Genomic DNA, 20,000 nt, shown 5'->3' with positions numbered 1-20,000 from the left:
TGAAATGTTTACATTGTTTTATTTCGTTATACTAGATGAATGGGATAGATCATCTTATCCATTCCTAAAGAATGTTTATTATGATTTGGATTATAATGAGCCATTCGTTGTGGAAGCATCACTCAATGAAAAAAGTAGTAAAGATAAAAGTAGTAAAAAATCATTAAAACTTTCAAATTCTTCATCATCATCAAATAGTAGTAATAGTAATCATTCTTCACCAATTCAATTAAATTCTTCACCAATTACATCACAACAAACACCAAGAGGTTTTAATAATAATAATAATAACAACAATAATAATAATAATAGTTCTAATATCAATATTATGAATGGTAATAATAATAATGTAATTAATATAAATGGTAGCGTTGGTAATAAAACATTACAATTATCTTCACCATCTGTATTACAAGTGGTACCTACATCATCGACAAATCAACCAACAACACCAAGATCACAAAATAGTTTATCACCACCAACAGCTTCACTCAATGGTAATGGAATACCATTACAATTACCAGGCCAAAATGAACTTCAAGAAAGAGATAAATGGATCGATTCATTCTATATTTATAAATTAGATCAATCCCTTATAAATTATTTAAAGGATCAATTAAATGCTCATGGTATATTTAGTATTGAGCAAACTAGAAACTATAGTAAAGAAGATTGGAAAAATATATTTAAAAAAGAAAAAGCTCGTAAAATATTTAAAAAAGCTTTAGATGATAGAATTCAAGCTTATTATCAACAACTACTTCCATCATCACATCAACAACAATCTCAACATCAATCTCAACAACAATCTCAACAACAATCTCAACAGCAACAACTTTCATCATCAATACATTCACCACAACTTCCATCATCACAATTATCACTACAACCATTATCATTTCCTTCACCAGTACAAATATCACAAACTTCACAACAACCAATACAAACATCAGAACAATTATCACAAATACCTCAACAACAACAACAACAACAACAACAACAACAACAACAACAACAACAACAACAACAACAACAACAACAACAACAACAACAACAGCAACAAATTAATTATAATAGTAGTAATCAAAATTCAAATCAAAACTCACCGAATTGTATATCACCACCAAACTCATCACCAATTTCAACAAGTTCATCTTTTAAATCATTAAATTATGATGGAAATAGTAATAATGGCATCATTAATAATAATAATAATAATAATAATAATAATAATAATAATAATAATAATAATAATAATAATAATAATAATAATAATAATAATCAACCAATTTCAAAACAAAAGAATCAAATAGCAACAAAAATAAAAAAGAAATTATTTTAAAGTTTTTTTTTTTTTTCCAATAACATTTTTTTTTTTTTATTTTCTTTTTTTATATATATATGCTTTTTTTTTTTTACTTTTTTTATTATTATTTTTATATATTAATAATATTATAGTTTATTTACATTACTCATTCATATTAATTTGAATAGTGATTAGTCTTTGTCTCTTATTATTATTTCTAATCTCAACAACATCTTCATCATCATCTTGAGAATCATCACTTATTTCAATGGTATGCTTCTTTTGACCATTTGATTTTACAACAGGTTTTTTACAGAAAATAATTTTTGGATGTTGTAGTGGTGGTGATGGTTGTTGAATTGGTTGTTGATGAATTGGTTGTTGTTGAATTGGTTGTTGTTGAGTTGGTTGTTGTTGTTGAATTGGTTGTTGTTGTTGTTGTTGTTGTTGTTGTTGTTGTTGTTGTTGTTGTTGTTGTTGTTGTTGAATTGGTTGTTGTTGTTGAATTGGTTGTTGTTGTTGAATTGGTTGATAAGTTTGTTGTGGCAAAATTGGTTGTGGAAGTTGAATTGGTAGATTATCAACCATTATTGAATTATTAATATCATTTTGGTATTCATTTGATACATTAATTGGTGGTTGTGGTTGTGGTTGTGGTTGTGGTTGTGGTTGTGGTTGTGGTTGATGATGGTTTTGAAATTGTTGTGTAATATTTGAAAAAAAATGTTGTCTAAGAGCTATGTCATTGAGTTGTTGTTTAATAAGATCCAATTGCTTGGATACATGGTTCTTTTTTTCACTAGAAATAAGTTTCTTTTGATTACAATCATTGCAATGTGAGATGAATTGATCAAATGCGGAATGGAAACCTGGAAAGTATAAGTCATGCTCTTTACGGAATACATTCATAGCAGTCTTTGACTTTCTATGCTTTGGACCATGTAATTTGGAGAATATTTCAATAACATCAGCTTCATAGACTAAATGGAAAGCAGAGATTGTAGCGGTTGAACCAAATGTTTTGATTGGGAATGTTCCTCTAAGGGTTTTGTAATGTTTATCGAAACACTTGGTTGTTGATGATTCTAATTGATGTGAGATTATTAATTCTATTATTTCATCTAAATTTTTTGGACATTTGACATCGTTTTTAATGTAATTATAAATTGTTTCATCGTATAAACCATTTCTATCTCTATTATTGTTTTTCAAATATTCTAATATTTCATACGCATAAGCAAAATTTCTTTCTTGGAAAAACATTGTTATTAATTTTTAATTTTATTTAATAAAAAGTTTATTTAAATATTTTTTTTAATAATATTGTTTATTTATTATTTTTATTTAAAATATATAATTTTTTATTTTTTTATTTATATACTCTTTTTTTGTTTTATTTTATGGGTTTGTTTTAAAATTAGTACGTGGTAAATTTTAATCAATAGTTTTTTTTCTCTGGAGTTGACCCTTTTTGCAATTTTATTACAATAAAAATAAAAAAAAAAAATAAAAAAATAAAAAACCCTATTGCAAAGTTTACTCTAAAAGGTTTTTTTTATAATTTTTTATTTTTTTTTTTAATCCAAAAATGGGTTTGTTTTTTTGATCTATTATATCCAAAAAAGAAATTTTTAAATTAATTTCATAGTATTTAAAAAAAAAAAATTCAATTATTTTTATAAACTATCAATGATTGAATATATTTATTACCAAAAAAAAAAAAAAATCAAAAAAAAAAAAAAAAAAAAAAAAAATTGATAAACATAAATAATAAATAAATAATAATAAACTCAATCAATGATTTATTTTTAAATTTGATTGATTAAAAAAAAAAAAAAAAAAAAGATATACATAAATTGAACAAATAAAATTTTAAATATTTGATTTAATATTAATATGAATCACCCCCCCCCCCCTATAAGTTCTAAATAAACAGAACTCTTAAAATGGAACTTTTTAAAGATCCTATTCATTTTAATTTAATTTTTTTTTTTTTTTTTTTATTATTTTATTTTATTTTTTAAATTCATTTACATTTTTTTTATTATATCGTGTTTAAAAACACCCCATAAAAAAAAAAAAAAAAAAAGAATTAAATATTTAATTTTAAACAATGGTTTAATTAATTATTTTCAACAAAAATATTCTTTGAAGGCTTAAAAAAAAAATAAAAAATTATTTTATATTATATTTAATTTTTTTTATTTTATTTTATTTTATTTTATTTTTTATAGCAATGATTAAATTTTATTTATTTTTAATTAGAATTTAGTATAATAAAAAAAATGTTAATATTCTGTTTTTTTTTTTTTTTTTTAATTTTTTTTTGTTGTCTCAATTAAACATTTTATTTTTAGAGTTATCATTGGGATTATAAAAAAAAAATTTAATTTTATTATTATTTATTAATTTATTACTTGATTTTAAAATTTTTTTTAAATTTTTTTTAGATAATTTGGAAAATTTCTATTGTTATTTATTTTGTTTTCTTATATTTATCTATACTAAATTCATATTATAAATATAATTAAAAAAATGAAAATAAAAATTTTAATGAAATTTGAAATATTAAAAATATTATCAAAAATCTAAAAATAAATATAACATTGAAATTACTAAATTTTAGATTTCTATTTTTTTTTTTTTTTTTTTTTTGGTAAAGTGAACCAATTATACAATATAATATAAAAAGAAAAAAAAAAAAAAAAAATTAATCCTAAAAAAGTGGAAAATTTTAAGTGAGATATTTATTTTTTAAAAATTTTAGAATTTAATTGTACAATAAAAAAAAGATATTTTAATAATAATAATGAGTAATGTTATAGATTGAATTGGGTGGTCTATTGATAGCACTTAATAAACCACTATCTCTACGAGTTCTTGCAGCAACCAATTTAAAGATAGGACCACTTTTATCTTCATCACATTGAATACAAGGATTTAAGATTGTTGAATTTGCAGGAACATTATTTGGAATATGCATTATCCAATCGTAGAGACAAATATCGAGACAATCCTTTCTAGTGTTTAAAGCATCATATAACCAAATCACAGCACAATTATAGGTTAAACCAGCTGAATGTTGAATACAATCTAAAGAGGCTTCATAGGAAATGAAAGAAACAATTCCACAATCTCTAATTGGTGATGTTAAATCAAAGTGAAACATATACATAGCTAAATCTTTAGTTGTTGAACAATAACCACAATTATGAAGATGAGTTATGAAAGCACCTGCTGATTCCGCTTCTTGAGCAGATGTATAATTCACTAAATAATAAGTTGAACGATCATTTTCATTTGGATATAGTACACCACAAACTGAATCATTTAATGTTGTATTTAAATTTTGAAGATCATATGGATTATAGGTAAGATTTTGTTGTGGATTTAATAAAGTTTTTGATGAAAATGCATCAATCACTGTTTGATTATAAGTTGGTGGATTAAATTGAATTGGTTGTTGTTCAACCAATCTATTTTTAATACGTTTTAATGCATCTCTATAAATTTGTTCAATCATTTGTTTCTCTAATTCATTATATTCTTTATCTCCATTATTCAATAATAAAGAATCTTCTAAAAGATATTGATCAATTTTACTTAAAAATTCTTCTTTACTTGTTGTTTGGCTATTGGTAATTACAAATAAAATTACTAAAATAATTGTAATTAAAATAAATTTATTATTTTTTTTCTGCATATTTGTGTGGTTATAAAATATAATAATAAAAAAAAAAAAAAATAAAAAAAAAAAACAAAACAAAACAAAAATCAAAATGCATTTATTTTTTTTTATTTTTGGCCAACGCGACACGAAAAAAAAGATATTTTTTATAAAATTTTAATTTTTTTATTTTTTTTTATTTTTGAAAATGGTTATTTTTAAAAATGTTATTTAGTGTGGAAAAAAAAAAAAAAAGGAAAATAATAATTAACATAATAGTATTGAAAAATTTGATCAAAATAATTAATTAGTTTGATCATATAACATTGTTTATTATTTTATTTTTTTTTTTTTTGAGGGGAAAAGATAATATCGTGGAGAGAATATTTCCAGTCCAACATCTGATTTTTTGATTTAATAAATGCAAATTAATTACTGATGGAAAAAAAAGGCTTTTTGTTTAAAAAAAAAAAAAAAAAAATTCTTAATTATTTTTTTGATAATTTAATAAGAAAATAAAAAAGAGTTTTTTTTTTTTTTTTAATTTGGTTAGATACTATCCCACAAAAATTTTTTAATTCTTTTTTTAAATGTGTAAAACATTTAAGTTACAGCAAATCTTGCAGAAAACCTCCCGTCAGCTTGTCTTTTTTTTAATTATTTTTTATTTGGGACTATCGTTTAAAAATTAGAGCTGCAATAATTTTTTATTTAAAGCTGGAATTTTATCACCAAAACCATTAATACAAGTATCATCCTTTTAAATCATGGTTGTTGGTGTAGTTGTTGGTATTCCTATGATTAATTTGTTGTTCTTATTGTTGTCGTAGCGGTGGATTTACACATTGTTGTGCATTTGATGGTTGTGGTGATGGTGGTGGTGGATTTACATATTGTTGTACCTTTGGTGACGAAGTTCTAGTACCAGCAGCATTTAGATTGGTTGGTACAATATGATAAATACCAGTGATGGTGAATTGTAATTGTTGATTATGGTGTATTAGTTGAATTTGTATTAAAATCTGTTGTTACTATGGTTTATTTGTTGCTTTATAAGTAGCAGTAGTTAGTATTTCATTTGGTGTTCCAATGACTGTATTAATTTGCTGTCGTGTTAATTGTGAAATAAATTGTGGTATATAAATTTAAAATATATTGTAAAAAATGGAGGGTAATTAATAATGCTATTATAATTATTGCAAAAAAAAGTTTATTTGATAGTTGAATAATTGATTATTATTATTATATTATAAATATTATTATTATTTATTATTATTTAAGTTATTATTATTTTTATTAATATTTATTTAATAATTTGATTCCATACTATTTAAATTAAACAATCAAATAAAAAAATAAAAAAATACTATTTTTTTATTTTTTTATTTGATTGTTTAATTTAAATTTTTTTATTTTTTAAAAAATAATTCATGACAAAACTGTCATTTTCTGGGCTACTTAATGATTTATGGTTTGGAAAAAAATATATACATTTTTTTTTTTTTTTTTATTTAATTTTTTTTTTTTTTATTAAACTTTATTAATTAAATTATGATGATTAAAATTATGATCATTTTTAAAGTTATTATTAATTTCTAAATCAGCAATTGATAATACAGGATCTTCATAAGATTTGACAAATTCATTTCCAAAGTAATCTTCTTCTGGACAAATATCAAGTGAGAGAACTGAAGAAGGTTTTTTATATTTGTCAACATTTCTCCACCAATAGAAGAGAGTAAAGAATGGCATTAAGAAACTAATGACAATACCAGGTATAAAAGTTTTTAAAACGAATAAACCAATTCCAGTTAATTGATAAATTACCAAACCAATACAAAGACGATTGAAAACCAAAGGCCAAATCATACCACCCGATTGATATTTAGGACAAAAAGAGTAGATATGATTATACTTTGAGACAAAGAAATCCATAAGGAAATAAAGTAAACCAAATGGTAAAATCAAAGGTGACAATGTACTATATGAGAGTGTAATGACAAAGATTAGCAACTCTCTTGCATATTTGATTGAATTTAAAGAGGTTGGATCATCATGTGATAATGCTTTCATTTTTTGACCAAATGATGATTCTCTACTTGATCTAATGATACCAGCAATCAATTCAATGGGTCTAACGATATCCATTGGTACCGAGGTTAAAGCTTGAACCAAAATATAATTGATAAAGAATGATGATTGTTTTGGTAAAGATTGACCAAGGAGTGTAGCGATATCTTTTAATGTAAGATTTTCCAACATTTTAAACAAAATACCAAGAACTGTACCAGCGATCGATACAACCAAGAATACATTTGTCACCAAGAATGCCCAATACACAGTGAATACCTTGTGATAGAATTGAGTACGAGTATCTTCTTTATTGAAATGAATGATGATCTTTATAAACAATGGTAACAATGCAAGGAATAAAACCAATGCCAATGATGGTAAATAACCCTCAACGAAACCACGAAGTGTATCATCCAAATTGACAACCTCCAAGAGCCAATTTAAAACAGGTACCTTTGAAAGTGTTTGAATATTACTCACGGCAGAGATGGCAGTGACAGGAATGGTATAAAAACAAAATATTACAAAGAAAATGATTGAACTAACGATTCTTCTTAGGAATCTACTACGATTTGGTACGATCATATTCTTCCATTTGATATTTTTAATTTCAGGTGCAGGAGTTACTTTAAACTTTTCGATATTCTTTGAGAATAGACATTGAGCAGCTTGAGAAGCAAAAGCCATTCTTGAAAAAGTTATAAAACCAGCGGTTGAAGTCATATTGGTAAGTTTCTTTATATTACTTGCTGTTATATTTGATACTCTCCAAGCTAAATCTTGAGAGATTGAAAGATCCTTCTTTATTGAGGCTTCCTCTTGTGCAATTCTTAACTCCTTATCAACCTGCTCCAATTTCTTTGTGAAATATTCAACACTATCAACAGTTTTACCTCCAAACATACCAGGTCTCCAACCCACAGCTCTTGTTGGTGGTACACCCTTTATATCGGATTCTGATAAAACTCTCTCCAATGATCTTTGAACATGTTTATGTTTTCTCCAAAGTGATCTTAATTTCGCTTCCTTATAAATGATATGACATGATAATATCGCTTTACTATCAAAAAATCTACTAAAAAATTCTCTCATATCATCTGCATTTGAAATTGATCTACTCATTTCTCTAACTAAAACTGTATAATTTCTTTCATTATGTTTTGACATCCATCTAATTCTTTTTTCTAAATACTATTTTAACAAAAAGAATAAAGAATTAATAATAATAATAATAATAATAATAATAATAATAATAATAATAATAATAATAATAATAATAATAATAATAATAATAATAATAATAATAATAATAATAATAATAATTTTATTTATTTAATTTAACTTACAATTGTATTTGTTTTTTGAAAAAAATAAAAAGCAACCATTGTAAATATTGGAATTGATAAAGTATGAGCCCAAAGTCTTTTAGAATTTGGTTGTATAGTACCAACTGTTACAGTATCTAAAGTATTTAATACAACATTTGCAGTTTCTTCAGTTATACTTGTATAATTGATTGGTAATAAAATTCCAATACCAAATACCATAATGATTGATAGGATTTGAATACAAAGATAAAGAAATTGAAGATGCATATAGGCATCGATACCACGTGATTCAAAAATTGATTCCATTTGATATGAGATTGTATATATAATCCATTGAAATGGTGATGTTATTAAAACTGAATTTAATCCATTACTTTTTATTAATCTTGCATTATAAAAGTTTCTATAAATAATTCGAAGAAAAAAGAATATTATCATTATAACCGATCCAATTACTATATTCGTTATGAAGGATGTTGTAAATGTTGGCCATCCAGTTGATAAATAAACATCTGAAGATGATGATGATGTTGATGTCGAATGTGTTGTAGATCCATTTGATATCTCTCCAAAAATATTAAATTTCTCTTTTTCGTTTTCTACAACATTATTCATATTTTTTTTTATTTATTACAATTCGTTTTTTTTTTTTTTTTAATTTTCCTTTTTTTTTTTTTTTTTATTACAATTATCTTAATATATTATTTTTGTCTATGGAAATTTTACATATGTGTTTTATATATATATACAATTAAAAAAAAAAAAATCAATCTTGTAAAAAAAATAAATAAAAAAGTTAAACAAAAAAAAAAAAAAAAAAAAAAAAAAAATAAAAACAAAAAAAAAATAAAAATTAATGGGAAAAGTTTTTTATTTTTAATTTATTATTTTAAAATAATGAAAAAAACAGTGTGGACAAAAAAATTAAAAATATCTTTTTTTTTTTTTTAATTTTTTTTTTTTTTTTAAAAATTATTTTTTTAATATTTTATTTTTTAATTTTTTTTTTAATTTTTTTTTTTTAATTTTAATTTTTTTTTTTTTTTAAATTAAATTAATTATTTGAAATGGAAAAAATTAATGAATTTCTAAAAGTCTTACATTTAGAATTTGAAGGGAAAAGACAAGAATTATTAAAGGAAAGAATATTAATTCAATCAAATATAACTCAAAGTCTTGGTAAATGTTTAAAGAAACCAATTGAAACATTTGAAATTCGTAATGATTCAACATGGAAGATTAGAGAGATTCCAAAGATTCTTCAAGATAGAAGTGTTGATATAGTTTGTTTAGATGTTACCAATTATCAAAGCATGGTTGAATGTGTTGAAAGTGGTAGTAATGGTGTTCAAGTTGATTTCGATGACGGTTATTCACCATCTCATTCAAATAATTTAAAGGCACAATCAAACATTAACAAGATTGTAAATGATAATAGATTGAATCAATCCAATAAAGCATTATTATTGGTTAGACCTCGTTCGATGAATTTAGATGAAATTAATCATTGTGTTGATGGTGTCCCAATTTCAGGTACGATATTTGATTTGGGTGTATTTCTATTCAATAATGCAGCAAAGCTAATAGAGATGAATCGTGGACCATTCCTTTACATACCAAAGATTGAAAATTATCGTGAAGCACAATGGTGGGATTCACTCTTGAAGCGATGTGAACAGTTATTATCAATACCACCATTCACAATTAAAGCAATCGTATTGATTGAGAATATTTTAGCTTCCTTTGAAATGGAAGAGATTATATATTATTTACGTGACCATTGTATCGCTTTAAATACTGGTAGATGGGATTACATCTTTTCTTACATTAAAAAGTTTAGTCAATTACCAAACTATAATATTCCTTCAAAATCAATGTTATCATTTAATCAAGAGTTTTTAGTATCTTATTATAATCTTTTATCAAATATTTCACACAAAAGAGGTTGTTTAGCTACTGGTGGTATGGCACCTCATTATCCAACCAATGTTGGTCAAACCCTATCAGATAAAGAGCTACTCTCTATTTTCAATGGAAAAAAAGAAGAAGCTAAAATGGGGTTCGATGGTGCATTAATAGCTCATAAATCTGCTGTATCCGCTTGTAGAAATGCTTTTAAAGAGGTGATTGGTAATGATAATACAAATCATTTATCTTCAAATCGTTTATTTAAATTTTCACCTATTCAATGTGATCAATATTTTTCAAATTTAATTAAAACTTGTAAAGGTTTAACATTGGAAAATAAATTCAATCATAATTATCCAATCGCTTCTGTATCAATTCAAGATGTTAAATCTTATTTAACAGTTTTATATATTTACATTGGAAATTGGATTTTTAAAGAAAAAGGTGCATCATCTATTAATGGCGTAATTGAAGATTTAGCTACCTCTGAAATTAATCGTGTTTTACTTTGGAAATGGTTAAAATTTGGTGTTGCAATTAAAGAAGATAATAATAAACTTTTAAATATTTCAACAATTTTAATAAATTTAAATGATATTGAAAAATCTTTAAAACAACAACAACAACAAGATGATATTAAATTTACAAATAATCAACATGAAACAATTAAAAGATTAATAATTCAATTTTTAACTTCAAATCAATTAATTGATTTTATGCCAACATTATTATATCCATATCTTTTAAATTTAAACAAAGATATAATTATTTTAAAATCAAATTTATAAAATTAATTTAAAAATAAATTTGATTTTTTATTTTTTTTTTCTTACTTTTTTTTTTTTTAAATATTATTTATTTTGTTTAATTTTTTATTTTATTTATTAAAATTTTTAACAATTTCTTTTGCAATTGTTTGTAATTGAATATTTGAAGTACCTTCATAAATTTGACCAACTTTTGAATCTCTAAAGAATTTTTCAGCAGGGAATTCTTTAGTGAAACCAACACCACCCAACATTGAAATACAAGCAGAAGCTGCTTTTTCAGCGACACGTGAACAATGAAGTTTTGCCATTGAAGCTTGGAAAACAAATGGTAGACCAGCTTCTTTAATACGAGCTGCATTATAAGTTAAAAGTCTACCAGCTTCAATATCTACAGCTAAATCTGCATAAGTGAATTGCATACCTTGGAAAGTAGCGATTGGTTTACCAAATTGTTTACGTTCCATCAAGTAAGGAATAGTTGAATCGAATACACCTTGAGCTAAACCCAACATTTGAGCAGCGATACCAATACGACCTTCATTTAAACCCTCGATAGCAATTTTATAACCTCTACCCAATTCACCGAGGATATCAGTTGGTTTTACCACACAATTGTCCAAAATAACTTCACAAGTACTGCTTGCTCTAATACCTAATTTATCCTCCTTCTTACCAATTCTTAAACCTGGATTATTAGATTCAACAATGAAGGCAGTGATACCTTTGTAACCCTGTGATGGGTCGACATTTGCCATAACGATGAAAACACCTGCCTCTTTGGCATTTGTGATCCATTGTTTAGTGCCATTTAAAACGAATGTGCCATCTGATTGTCTGACTGCACGAGTTGCCAATGCGAATGCATCAGAACCTGAGCCTGATTCACTTAGACAAAAACTACCAACTGTGTTGGTTGCCAACATTGATAAATACTTTTCTCTTTGTTGTATGCTACCATAACGATTGATACAATTGTTAACGAGTGTATTTTGTACATCTACTATTACACTAATGGCTGGATCAACTTTTGCTAATTCTTCAATAGCAATGATTGATCCCATAAAATTCATATTGGCTCCACCATAACTATCTGAAATATCAATACCCATTAAATTCATATCGAATAAATCTTTTAATAATCCTTTATTTAATTCTGATGTTTCATCCATAACCTTTACTAATGGTCTAACTTTTTCATTTGCAAAATTTGCAACAGTTTCTTTTAATAAAGTTTCCTCTTCTGATAATGTTGTAATTGGTTGAATAAATGATTTTGATTTTGAATAATTTCTAATACCATTTTTAATTATTGATACATTCTTTGGATCTAATATTAATTTTTTAATCATTTTTTTTATTTAACGTGTTTAAAAAAATTTTAATGTGTTGAGAGAGAGAAAGAAATATTAAAAAAATAAAAAAAAATAAAAAAAAAAAATTAAATTTCATAAAATTTTTTTAATTTCATATTTTAAAAATTTTAAACATTTCGAGATATGGGTTAAAATAAAAATTAAAAAAATAAATTCATTTTTTTATAAGGTTTTGTCCATTATTTATTTTAGATATTTTTTTTTTTTAAAATTAATAGAAAAATAATTTATATTTATAAAAACTATTTTAAATTTTTTATTTTACTCCCAAACACTGTTTTTTTTTTTTTTTTAAAAAATCAAATATAAATACCAAAATTTTTTTTTTATTTTTTTTTATTTTTTTTTATTTTTATTTTTATTTTTTTTTTTTTTTTGTTTACGCAACCTTTTACAAAATTATAAATATATAATTTTTTTAAAAAAAAATGTCACCAAGATATAAGATTATATATGAATATATTGGTAAATCATTTACTGGATTTCAACGATTAAAGTATCCAGTTGTAAAATTACCAGTTCAACAAGTATTAGAAGATTCATTAGAGAAAATTCATGGTTATAAAATACCAATTGTTGGGTCAAGTAGAACAGATCATGGTGTTAGTGCAGTTGGACAAGTTTCACATTTTGATGTTAAAACTCGTACATCAAAAAGTGGTATTGAAATGCCACTATTATCACCAGAAGAATTAACAATGGCAATAAATTATAATGTTGGTAAAGAATATTTAAAATCAATTAGAATTATAAAAACAGAGATTGTTGATGACAAATTTCATTGTAGATTTAATGCAACCTCTAGAACCTATCTCTATAGAGTAATGGCAAATTGTGGGAGAAAACAAATTCCATTGGAATTATTGGATAGAGTATATCTGGTTGGTCCCATTTTAAATCTTGATGAAATGAGAAAAGCTTCGGAAATGTTCATTGGTACTCATGATTTCTCAAGTTTTAGGAGTGCAAAATGTTCATCCACTAGACCAATTAGATCAATTTCTCATATTAAAATTTATGATTTACCATTACCAGATATTTTTCAATATAATCCATCTTTTCAAAATATTTCAAGATCAAATACAAATTATCCAATTGGTGATGGTGAAAAGAATCTAGATAAAAAAAATACAGGTTTACAATATTTTGGTATAGAAATTAAAGCTAGAGCTTTCCTTCATAATCAAGTTAGAATTATGGTTGCTTCCTTAATTAAAGTTGGTGAAGGAGAAATTTCAATTCAACAATTGGAAGAAATTAAAGATAAAAAAGATAGAGGTGCTGCTCCTCCAACTGCTTCTCCAGAACCTTTAACATTATTAACTGTATCATATGATGATCCAAAAGTTAATCCTTCTACTTTTCAACAACAACAACAACAACAACAACAACAACAACAACAACAACAACAACAACAACAACAACAACAACAACAACAACAACAACAACAACAATCTTAACAATCCAATGAAAAAGGATTAAATATCTTTTTTTTTTTTTTTTTCAAACCAACAAAAAAAAAAAACGAACGAAAGATTTTTTATTTTCACTTTTTTTTTTTTTTTTTTTTTTCAAACCAACAAAAAAGATTTTTTATTTTTATTTTTATTTTTATTTTTTTTTTTTTTTATTTTATTTTATTTTTTATTTAAAAACTATATATAATTAATAAAATAAAAAAAATGATATTTACAACACAAGAAATTAATAATGGTGTTAATGAAAAATCAAAATTAAATTATTTAGTACCAATTGGATATATAGCAAGAAATAGAAGAGATGAAATATTATTTAAAGAGAGATCAAATATTAGATTTTATACAGATGAGATTACATTAGATTCGAGTGTATTCATAATTAAATCAAAGAATCGTGTATCATTTGTACATGTAGATGCAAATTATGATGATAATATTAGTTTAGGAAAGATTGAAGAGGAATTACAATATGTATTAATGGATGAGGAGAATGGTTCTGCCAATAAAATCATGGTTTGGAGATGTTTTAATATACCAGTTAGAAAAGATGCCGTTGCAAAACAACAAGAAACCAATTCAACAATTGAATTGATTTGGTTTGATATTCAAGAGAAATTAAAAGAGAAATTAAAAGATTTAATAGAATTTAAAGAGATTAATGTCGTTGAAAGTATTAGTATCTCTTTGGATGATAAAACACCACAATTGGCTAGAATCTCTTTAGAAAACCTTCAAACTTGTTCAATCAATCAAACATTATTAAATTCAATTTCAATCATTAACGATTTCGTTGATCCTGCTATCGAATTAAAAGGTCCACCTGAAAATATTATCATCTTTCAAGATGGTTGTTGGAATGAAAAATTAATTCATCAAGTAACAACTCCAAATCCATTAGCAAATGATTTCCTTAATAATGATCCAAATAAATATGTTAATTTTTTGGATTCTTTTTTAAAAGTTCATAAAACAATTAATTCAACTCAATTAAATAATTTTATTGATCAATTATTTCGTATGTATTTTTTTTTTTTTTTCTTATTTATAAATTAAATTAAAAATAAAATAAATAATAAAATAAAAATAAATAATTAAAATAATAATTAATTAATAATTATAATAATAACTCTTATATCTTTTTTTTTAGAATCTATTAATGCATATAGAGAATCATTTAATAAAGGACCAATTCAAAAATTAAAAGTTAGTCCAAACGAAAATTGTCCATGTAAATCAAAACAAAAATTTAAAAAATGTCATGGTTCTATTAAAAATGGTATTGTTCGTAAAGTTTATTTAGAATATTAAAATAAAGGATATAGTAAAAAAAAGAAAAAAAAAAAGAAAAAAAAAAAAAATTGAAATTCTATTTGTTTATATTACATAATTTTATTTATTTATTTTTTTTTTTCCTATTTAGTTTTTTTTTTTTTTTTTTTTTTTTTTTTTTGTTTGTTTTATTTTTTTTTTTGCTTTATTTTGTTTGAATTTTTGTTGGTGAATTTGAAGAAGTTTGAGGTTGTTTACTATTTAAACCATTTTCATTTTTACTGTTATTGTTGCTGCTACTATTGGTATTATTAGCTAAAGAAGTTGGAGTTTCGGTTGCAATTTTATCAGAAGCAGTTTTGGGTGTTTCAATAGTTACTGGTTTTAATGTTGTTTGTAAGGGTACTGGTGATTTAGATCTTTCGTTTAGATTCTTTCCAGTATTTTCATCTGTGTTTTTATTTTCTATGTCTTTACCACCACCACCGCTACTACTATCATTATTATTTACACTACTACCATCATTATTATTGTTTTCAGTTGGTTCACTTTCATTATCATCACCACCATCATCACTACCACCTTCACCATGATTTTTATCCCAATTTTTCTTAAAATCACTTAAAATTTTAAATACTTCTTCAACTTCTTTCTTTAATTCTGGATAAAATGATTCTGCTTTTTCTAATTCATCATTTTTACAATATGCCTCTATCTTACCACTAACATATCTCACAGCTTCGCAACCAATATAACTTGATGAACCTTTAATATCATGAGAATGAAGTACTGCACCCTTTAAATCTTTTGCTTCAAATGAATTCAATAACTCTGGTAAATGTTCTTCTACTGATGAAATATATGAATCTAAAAGTTCAAAAGTAAATTCCTTTTCACCTTCAGAGTAATCAAATAATATATCTTGATCAAATTTTTTAGTTGGTGTTGGTCCTTCGTAATCCGAGATCATTTCTTTATATTTTTCTTTTTTTCTTTTTTTTAATACTTTTTTTTTTTTGTTGTTTTTTTTTTTATTTTTTTAATACTTTTTTTTTTTTTGGTTTAATATTTTTTTTTTTTTATTTTTTTTATTAAAAAATGAATTTAAAATTTATTTTATTGCAAATATTATTAGGAAAAAAAAAAAAAAATGTTTTTTAATTATTTGTATAAAAAATATTATTTGTTTATTTTATTTTATTTTTTTTTTTTTTTTGAAAAACTTTTAAATTGAAAAAAAAATAATAAAAAAAAAAAAAAAAAAAAAAAAAAAAAAAAAAAAAAAAAAAAATAATAATAAAAATAAAAAAATAAAATTTTTTTTTTTTTTTTCAGATCTAAAAATTAAAACACCCCTCCCCAGCCCCCTTTTTTTTTTTTTTTTTTTTTTTTTTTTTTTTTTTTTTCTCAAATTCCAATTTTATCTTTCAATATTTTCATAATCTATTTTAGTTTTTTTTTTATTTTATTTTATTTTTTTTCAATTTTAATAACCTTAATTATAAACATAATTTGCTATTCTTGAATAATTGGGAAATTTTTTTTTTTTTTTAAACTTTTTTTTTAATATGTTTTATTTAATTATTTTATCTAATTTTTGGTTTTTTTTTTTTAAAAAATTGAAATACGCTTTTTTTGTAATTTAAATTTTTGCTACCATTTTTTTACTTGTTTTATTTTTATTTTCAAAAATAATCATACCATATATAATGGACCTTTCTGTGAATAATTGAATTAATTCTGAACAAAAAAAGTTATTTTGAAAAAGATCGATTTATCCCGGAAAAGATCAATCTTTTCGCGAAAAATTTTTCATTGGCCGTATTATTTTTTTTTTTAATTTTTTTCATTTATTCACAATTAAAATAAAAAATATAATAAATAAATAAATAAATAGTATGATTGACAAAAAAAATTTATTCACAATTAATTTTCCCATATTAATTTAGTAATTCCAAAATTGGGTAAATTTTGTTGTCGGAAATTGTACAAATAAATAATTAATAGTTTTTTTTAAAATAAATAAAATGGAAATTGAATTAAGATCATATTAAAATTAATAAAAAATTTAACCAACATTTATAAATTATTAATAATATTTTTTTTAATATTTGAATAGATAAAATTAATTTAATAAAATAAAAAATTTGAGAAAATTTTTAAATTCAATCTTTAAACAATGAAGAATTACTATTTCACATGCTTTTCAATTGTATATTTAATTTTTTTTTTTTTTTTTTTTTTTTTTTTTTTTTTTTTTTTTTTTTAATACTATTAATTTATTTATTAAATTTTTTAATTATTTAAATCATTATTTAAAATTAAATCATTATATCTTGAAGGATTATAAATATAATCATCATATAGGGAAGTTATGGCTAAAAGTATTTGTTGACAAGATGGTCTTTCGTTTGGATCTTGATTCCAACATTTTTGAATTAGATAGGATAATTTTGGAGGAACATTTGGGGGCATAGTTGGACGTATACCTTGTTTTGAGGACATGATTACAATTTGAAAGTCAAAGCTAATCTCAGTGTTATCTTCGTAGGGTCTTTGATACTTTCCAGTGATGACACGAGTGGTAATCTCCCAAAGTACGATACCAAGTGAATAGACATCGGCTTTTTCACTATATGAAATTCCATTGTAAAGTTCGGGTGCACAATAAGCCATTGTACCCTTAATGGTTGAATTGGAACCAGTTTGTAGTTCTGTTGGTTTCGCTAGACCAAAATCGGCAACCTTTAAATCGAATTGAGAGTTTATCAATAGATTCTGAGATTTGATATCACGATGGACCAATGCTGGTCTCATCGTATGTAATGAGTTGATACCATCGACAGCTTGATGCATCCATTTGAATACCAATGGCCATGATATGTCCATCTTTCTCTTTGACATTATATGATAGAGACTTCCATGTTGACAATACTCTGTTACCATTCTCAACTTTTTCTCTTTACATGCTCCATAGAATTTAATTAGATTTTGTGATGATACTAAACTTAGTATATCATATTCCTTCTTAAAGAGTTCAATTTGTTCAGAGGTTGCTTCACCCTTTAATACTTTGATCGCAACTATTTCACCCATATATTTAGCTTTGTAAACTTTTGAAAATGATCCTGCTCCAATCTTTTTTATTAAAAATAAATCTGTACTACTAATCCATCTAACTCCAGTTCTTGGTCTTTCTGCATTTTTCCAACATTCACCATTACTATTCATTGTTGTTGTTGTTGTCGTAGTTGTAGTTTTTTTATTATTATTATTATTATTATTATTATTATTGTTATTATTGTTATTATTACTATTACTATTATTACTATTAGGACTATTATTACCATTACTAGAATTTAAAAATGATATTGATGATGCACTAGATAGTGATGTAGAATTTGATAATGGTGTTAAATGTTCATTATTATTATTATTATTATTATTATTATTATTATTATTATTATTATTAATGTTGTTGTTATTTTGATTGTTGCTACTATTATTTCTACTATGTTGTTTTTGAAATATTGTTGTAATTCTTCTACTTGTAGTTGGTGTACCCATATTTGATGATGTTGAATCTGTATCATTATTATTGTTATTGTTGTTATTAGTCGAATCCAATGCAAGAGTAGGTATATTTTCAAAATATTGAAGTGAATGTTGTTTTGACGGTGATGATAAAGCAGGTGATGACCAAGGTGAGCTAGATGATGAATCCGCTACGCCCTCTTGTTGACCATTTTGATTATTATTATTATTATGATGATGGTGGTGATGATGATGATGATTATTATTATTACTATTATTATGATTATGACTATGATTATTATTATTATTATTATGATTGTTATTATTTAATGAATTATGTGAATTACTACTTTGTTCGGATGACTCAGAGGTAATTGAACTCACTGAGTATCTTGTTCCGGTGTTATTACTATTATTGTTAATAGTATTATTATTGTTATTATTATTATTAGTATTATTTGACGATGATGATGATGATGTTGATGATGATGATGACTTTGTACAATTATTTTTTAAAACAAAAATTGAAGGGCCACTCCACTTTTTCTGAACGCTTAAAACTTTATCATCTTCATTTAATTCTTTTTCGGGTTTATTTACATTACAAGTACAATTACTATTGGTTCGGTCAGTATTGTTATTATTATTATTATTATTATTATTATTATTATTATTATTATTATTATTTGTATTATTATTATTATTATTATTAATATTATTCGAGTGATTTAAATGAGAATTAAGTGAATTTGTGGTAGTGGGAGATGTAAAAGATGATGAAGAAGATGATGGTGATGCAGATGTAATTATAGTTGTAGTTTCTAGTGTTGTCGAAGATGATGATGATGATGAAACGGCAGGTGCCGATGAAAGATTATTTGGACTTGATACACAGGTACAAGAATTCAATGAACTTGTTAAATATAATTTCAATGATGGTGGTTCACCTTTTACAGTGGATGTCAATGACATTGATAATAAATCTCTAACAGTCGTTGAACTTGTTACCTTTACTCTCCAACTTTCATCTCCATTGCCTCTGTAAATATGGATATATGTCTAAAAAAAAAAATAAAAAAATAAAAAAATTAGTAATTTATTTAAAAAATAATAATAATAATAATTATAAATACATACTGGTACTTCATCATCATTATTGTTATTATTACTATTACTACTATTATTACCACTATTATGATGATGATGTGAGTTAAATTTGGTAGCTAACCTTTTTTTTCCTTCTTTAATAATCTTTGAGAAAACAGATTTTGATTTCTGAGAAGAGGAATGTTTA

General features: G+C 23.7%; 10 protein-coding genes and 1 non-coding gene across 11 annotated transcripts in view; 5 read left to right on the top strand and 6 right to left on the bottom strand.

Moving 5' to 3' along the window:
- Positions 1-1,342, top strand: part of DDB_G0282977 (hypothetical protein) — a gene marked incomplete at both ends in the record, with an annotated part of 3,078 nt that extends 1,736 nt beyond the window's left edge. The window contains one exon of the mRNA XM_634199.1: positions 1-1,342. This exon is cut by the window's left edge and continues 1,736 nt beyond it. Coding sequence (XP_639291.1) covers positions 1-1,342 — 1,342 coding nt within the window.
- A 126-nt stretch (positions 1,343-1,468) lies between these two features.
- DDB_G0282975 (hypothetical protein) lies at positions 1,469-2,569 on the bottom strand (the record flags this gene model as incomplete). The annotated part of the gene is made up of 1 exon (XM_634198.1): positions 1,469-2,569. One exon carries the CDS (start codon positions 2,567-2,569, stop codon positions 1,469-1,471), a length of 1,101 nt encoding a protein of 366 aa, XP_639290.1.
- A 1,534-nt stretch (positions 2,570-4,103) lies between these two features.
- DDB_G0282973 (hypothetical protein) lies at positions 4,104-5,091 on the bottom strand (the record flags this gene model as incomplete). Its single annotated transcript, XM_634197.1, has 2 exons — positions 4,104-4,963; positions 5,076-5,091. The coding sequence occupies 2 exons, from the start codon at positions 5,089-5,091 to the stop codon at positions 4,104-4,106; spliced, it is 876 nt and encodes a 291-aa protein (XP_639289.1).
- Positions 5,092-5,574: 483 nt separating this feature from the next.
- r48 lies at positions 5,575-5,617 on the top strand. Its single transcript has one exon.
- An 886-nt stretch (positions 5,618-6,503) lies between these two features.
- Positions 6,504-8,989, bottom strand: DDB_G0282971 (hypothetical protein; the record flags this gene model as incomplete). Its single annotated transcript, XM_634196.1, has 2 exons — positions 6,504-8,237; positions 8,393-8,989. 2 exons carry the CDS (start codon positions 8,987-8,989, stop codon positions 6,504-6,506), a joined length of 2,331 nt encoding a protein of 776 aa, XP_639288.1.
- A 452-nt stretch (positions 8,990-9,441) lies between these two features.
- masB (malate synthase) lies at positions 9,442-11,070 on the top strand (the record flags this gene model as incomplete). The annotated part of the gene is made up of 1 exon (XM_634195.1): positions 9,442-11,070. The coding sequence occupies one exon, from the start codon at positions 9,442-9,444 to the stop codon at positions 11,068-11,070; it is 1,629 nt and encodes a 542-aa protein (XP_639287.1).
- Positions 11,071-11,159: 89 nt separating this feature from the next.
- Positions 11,160-12,401, bottom strand: acadsb (acyl-Coenzyme A dehydrogenase, short/branched chain; the record flags this gene model as incomplete). The annotated part of the gene is made up of 1 exon (XM_634194.1): positions 11,160-12,401. One exon carries the CDS (start codon positions 12,399-12,401, stop codon positions 11,160-11,162), a length of 1,242 nt encoding a protein of 413 aa, XP_639286.1.
- Positions 12,402-12,853: 452 nt separating this feature from the next.
- DDB_G0283061 (hypothetical protein) lies at positions 12,854-13,885 on the top strand (the record flags this gene model as incomplete). Its single annotated transcript, XM_634193.1, has 1 exon — positions 12,854-13,885. The coding sequence occupies one exon, from the start codon at positions 12,854-12,856 to the stop codon at positions 13,883-13,885; it is 1,032 nt and encodes a 343-aa protein (XP_639285.1).
- A 222-nt stretch (positions 13,886-14,107) lies between these two features.
- Positions 14,108-15,211, top strand: DDB_G0282965 (hypothetical protein; the record flags this gene model as incomplete). The annotated part of the gene is made up of 2 exons (XM_634192.1): positions 14,108-14,918; positions 15,051-15,211. 2 exons carry the CDS (start codon positions 14,108-14,110, stop codon positions 15,209-15,211), a joined length of 972 nt encoding a protein of 323 aa, XP_639284.1.
- A 166-nt stretch (positions 15,212-15,377) lies between these two features.
- On the bottom strand, positions 15,378-16,142 carry rdeA (Hpt domain-containing protein; the record flags this gene model as incomplete). Its single annotated transcript, XM_634191.1, has 1 exon — positions 15,378-16,142. The coding sequence occupies one exon, from the start codon at positions 16,140-16,142 to the stop codon at positions 15,378-15,380; it is 765 nt and encodes a 254-aa protein (XP_639283.1).
- Positions 16,143-17,467: 1,325 nt separating this feature from the next.
- Positions 17,468-20,000, bottom strand: part of DDB_G0282963 (protein kinase, TKL group) — a gene marked incomplete at both ends in the record, with an annotated part of 5,364 nt that continues 2,831 nt past the window's right edge. The window contains 2 exons of the mRNA XM_634190.1: positions 17,468-19,765; positions 19,844-20,000. The exon at positions 19,844-20,000 is cut by the window's right edge and continues 2,831 nt beyond it. Of these exons, the coding sequence (XP_639282.1) occupies positions 17,468-19,765; positions 19,844-20,000 (2,455 nt within the window). The remainder of the gene's footprint in view (positions 19,766-19,843) is intronic.

Source organism: Dictyostelium discoideum (assembly GCF_000004695.1).
Source record: "Dictyostelium discoideum AX4 chromosome 4 chromosome, whole genome shotgun sequence".
NCBI classification, from domain to species: Eukaryota; Evosea; class Eumycetozoa; order Dictyosteliales; family Dictyosteliaceae; genus Dictyostelium; species Dictyostelium discoideum.
Note: the sequence above shows the minus strand (reverse complement) of the source record. Positions and strands in the feature narration are given on the sequence as shown.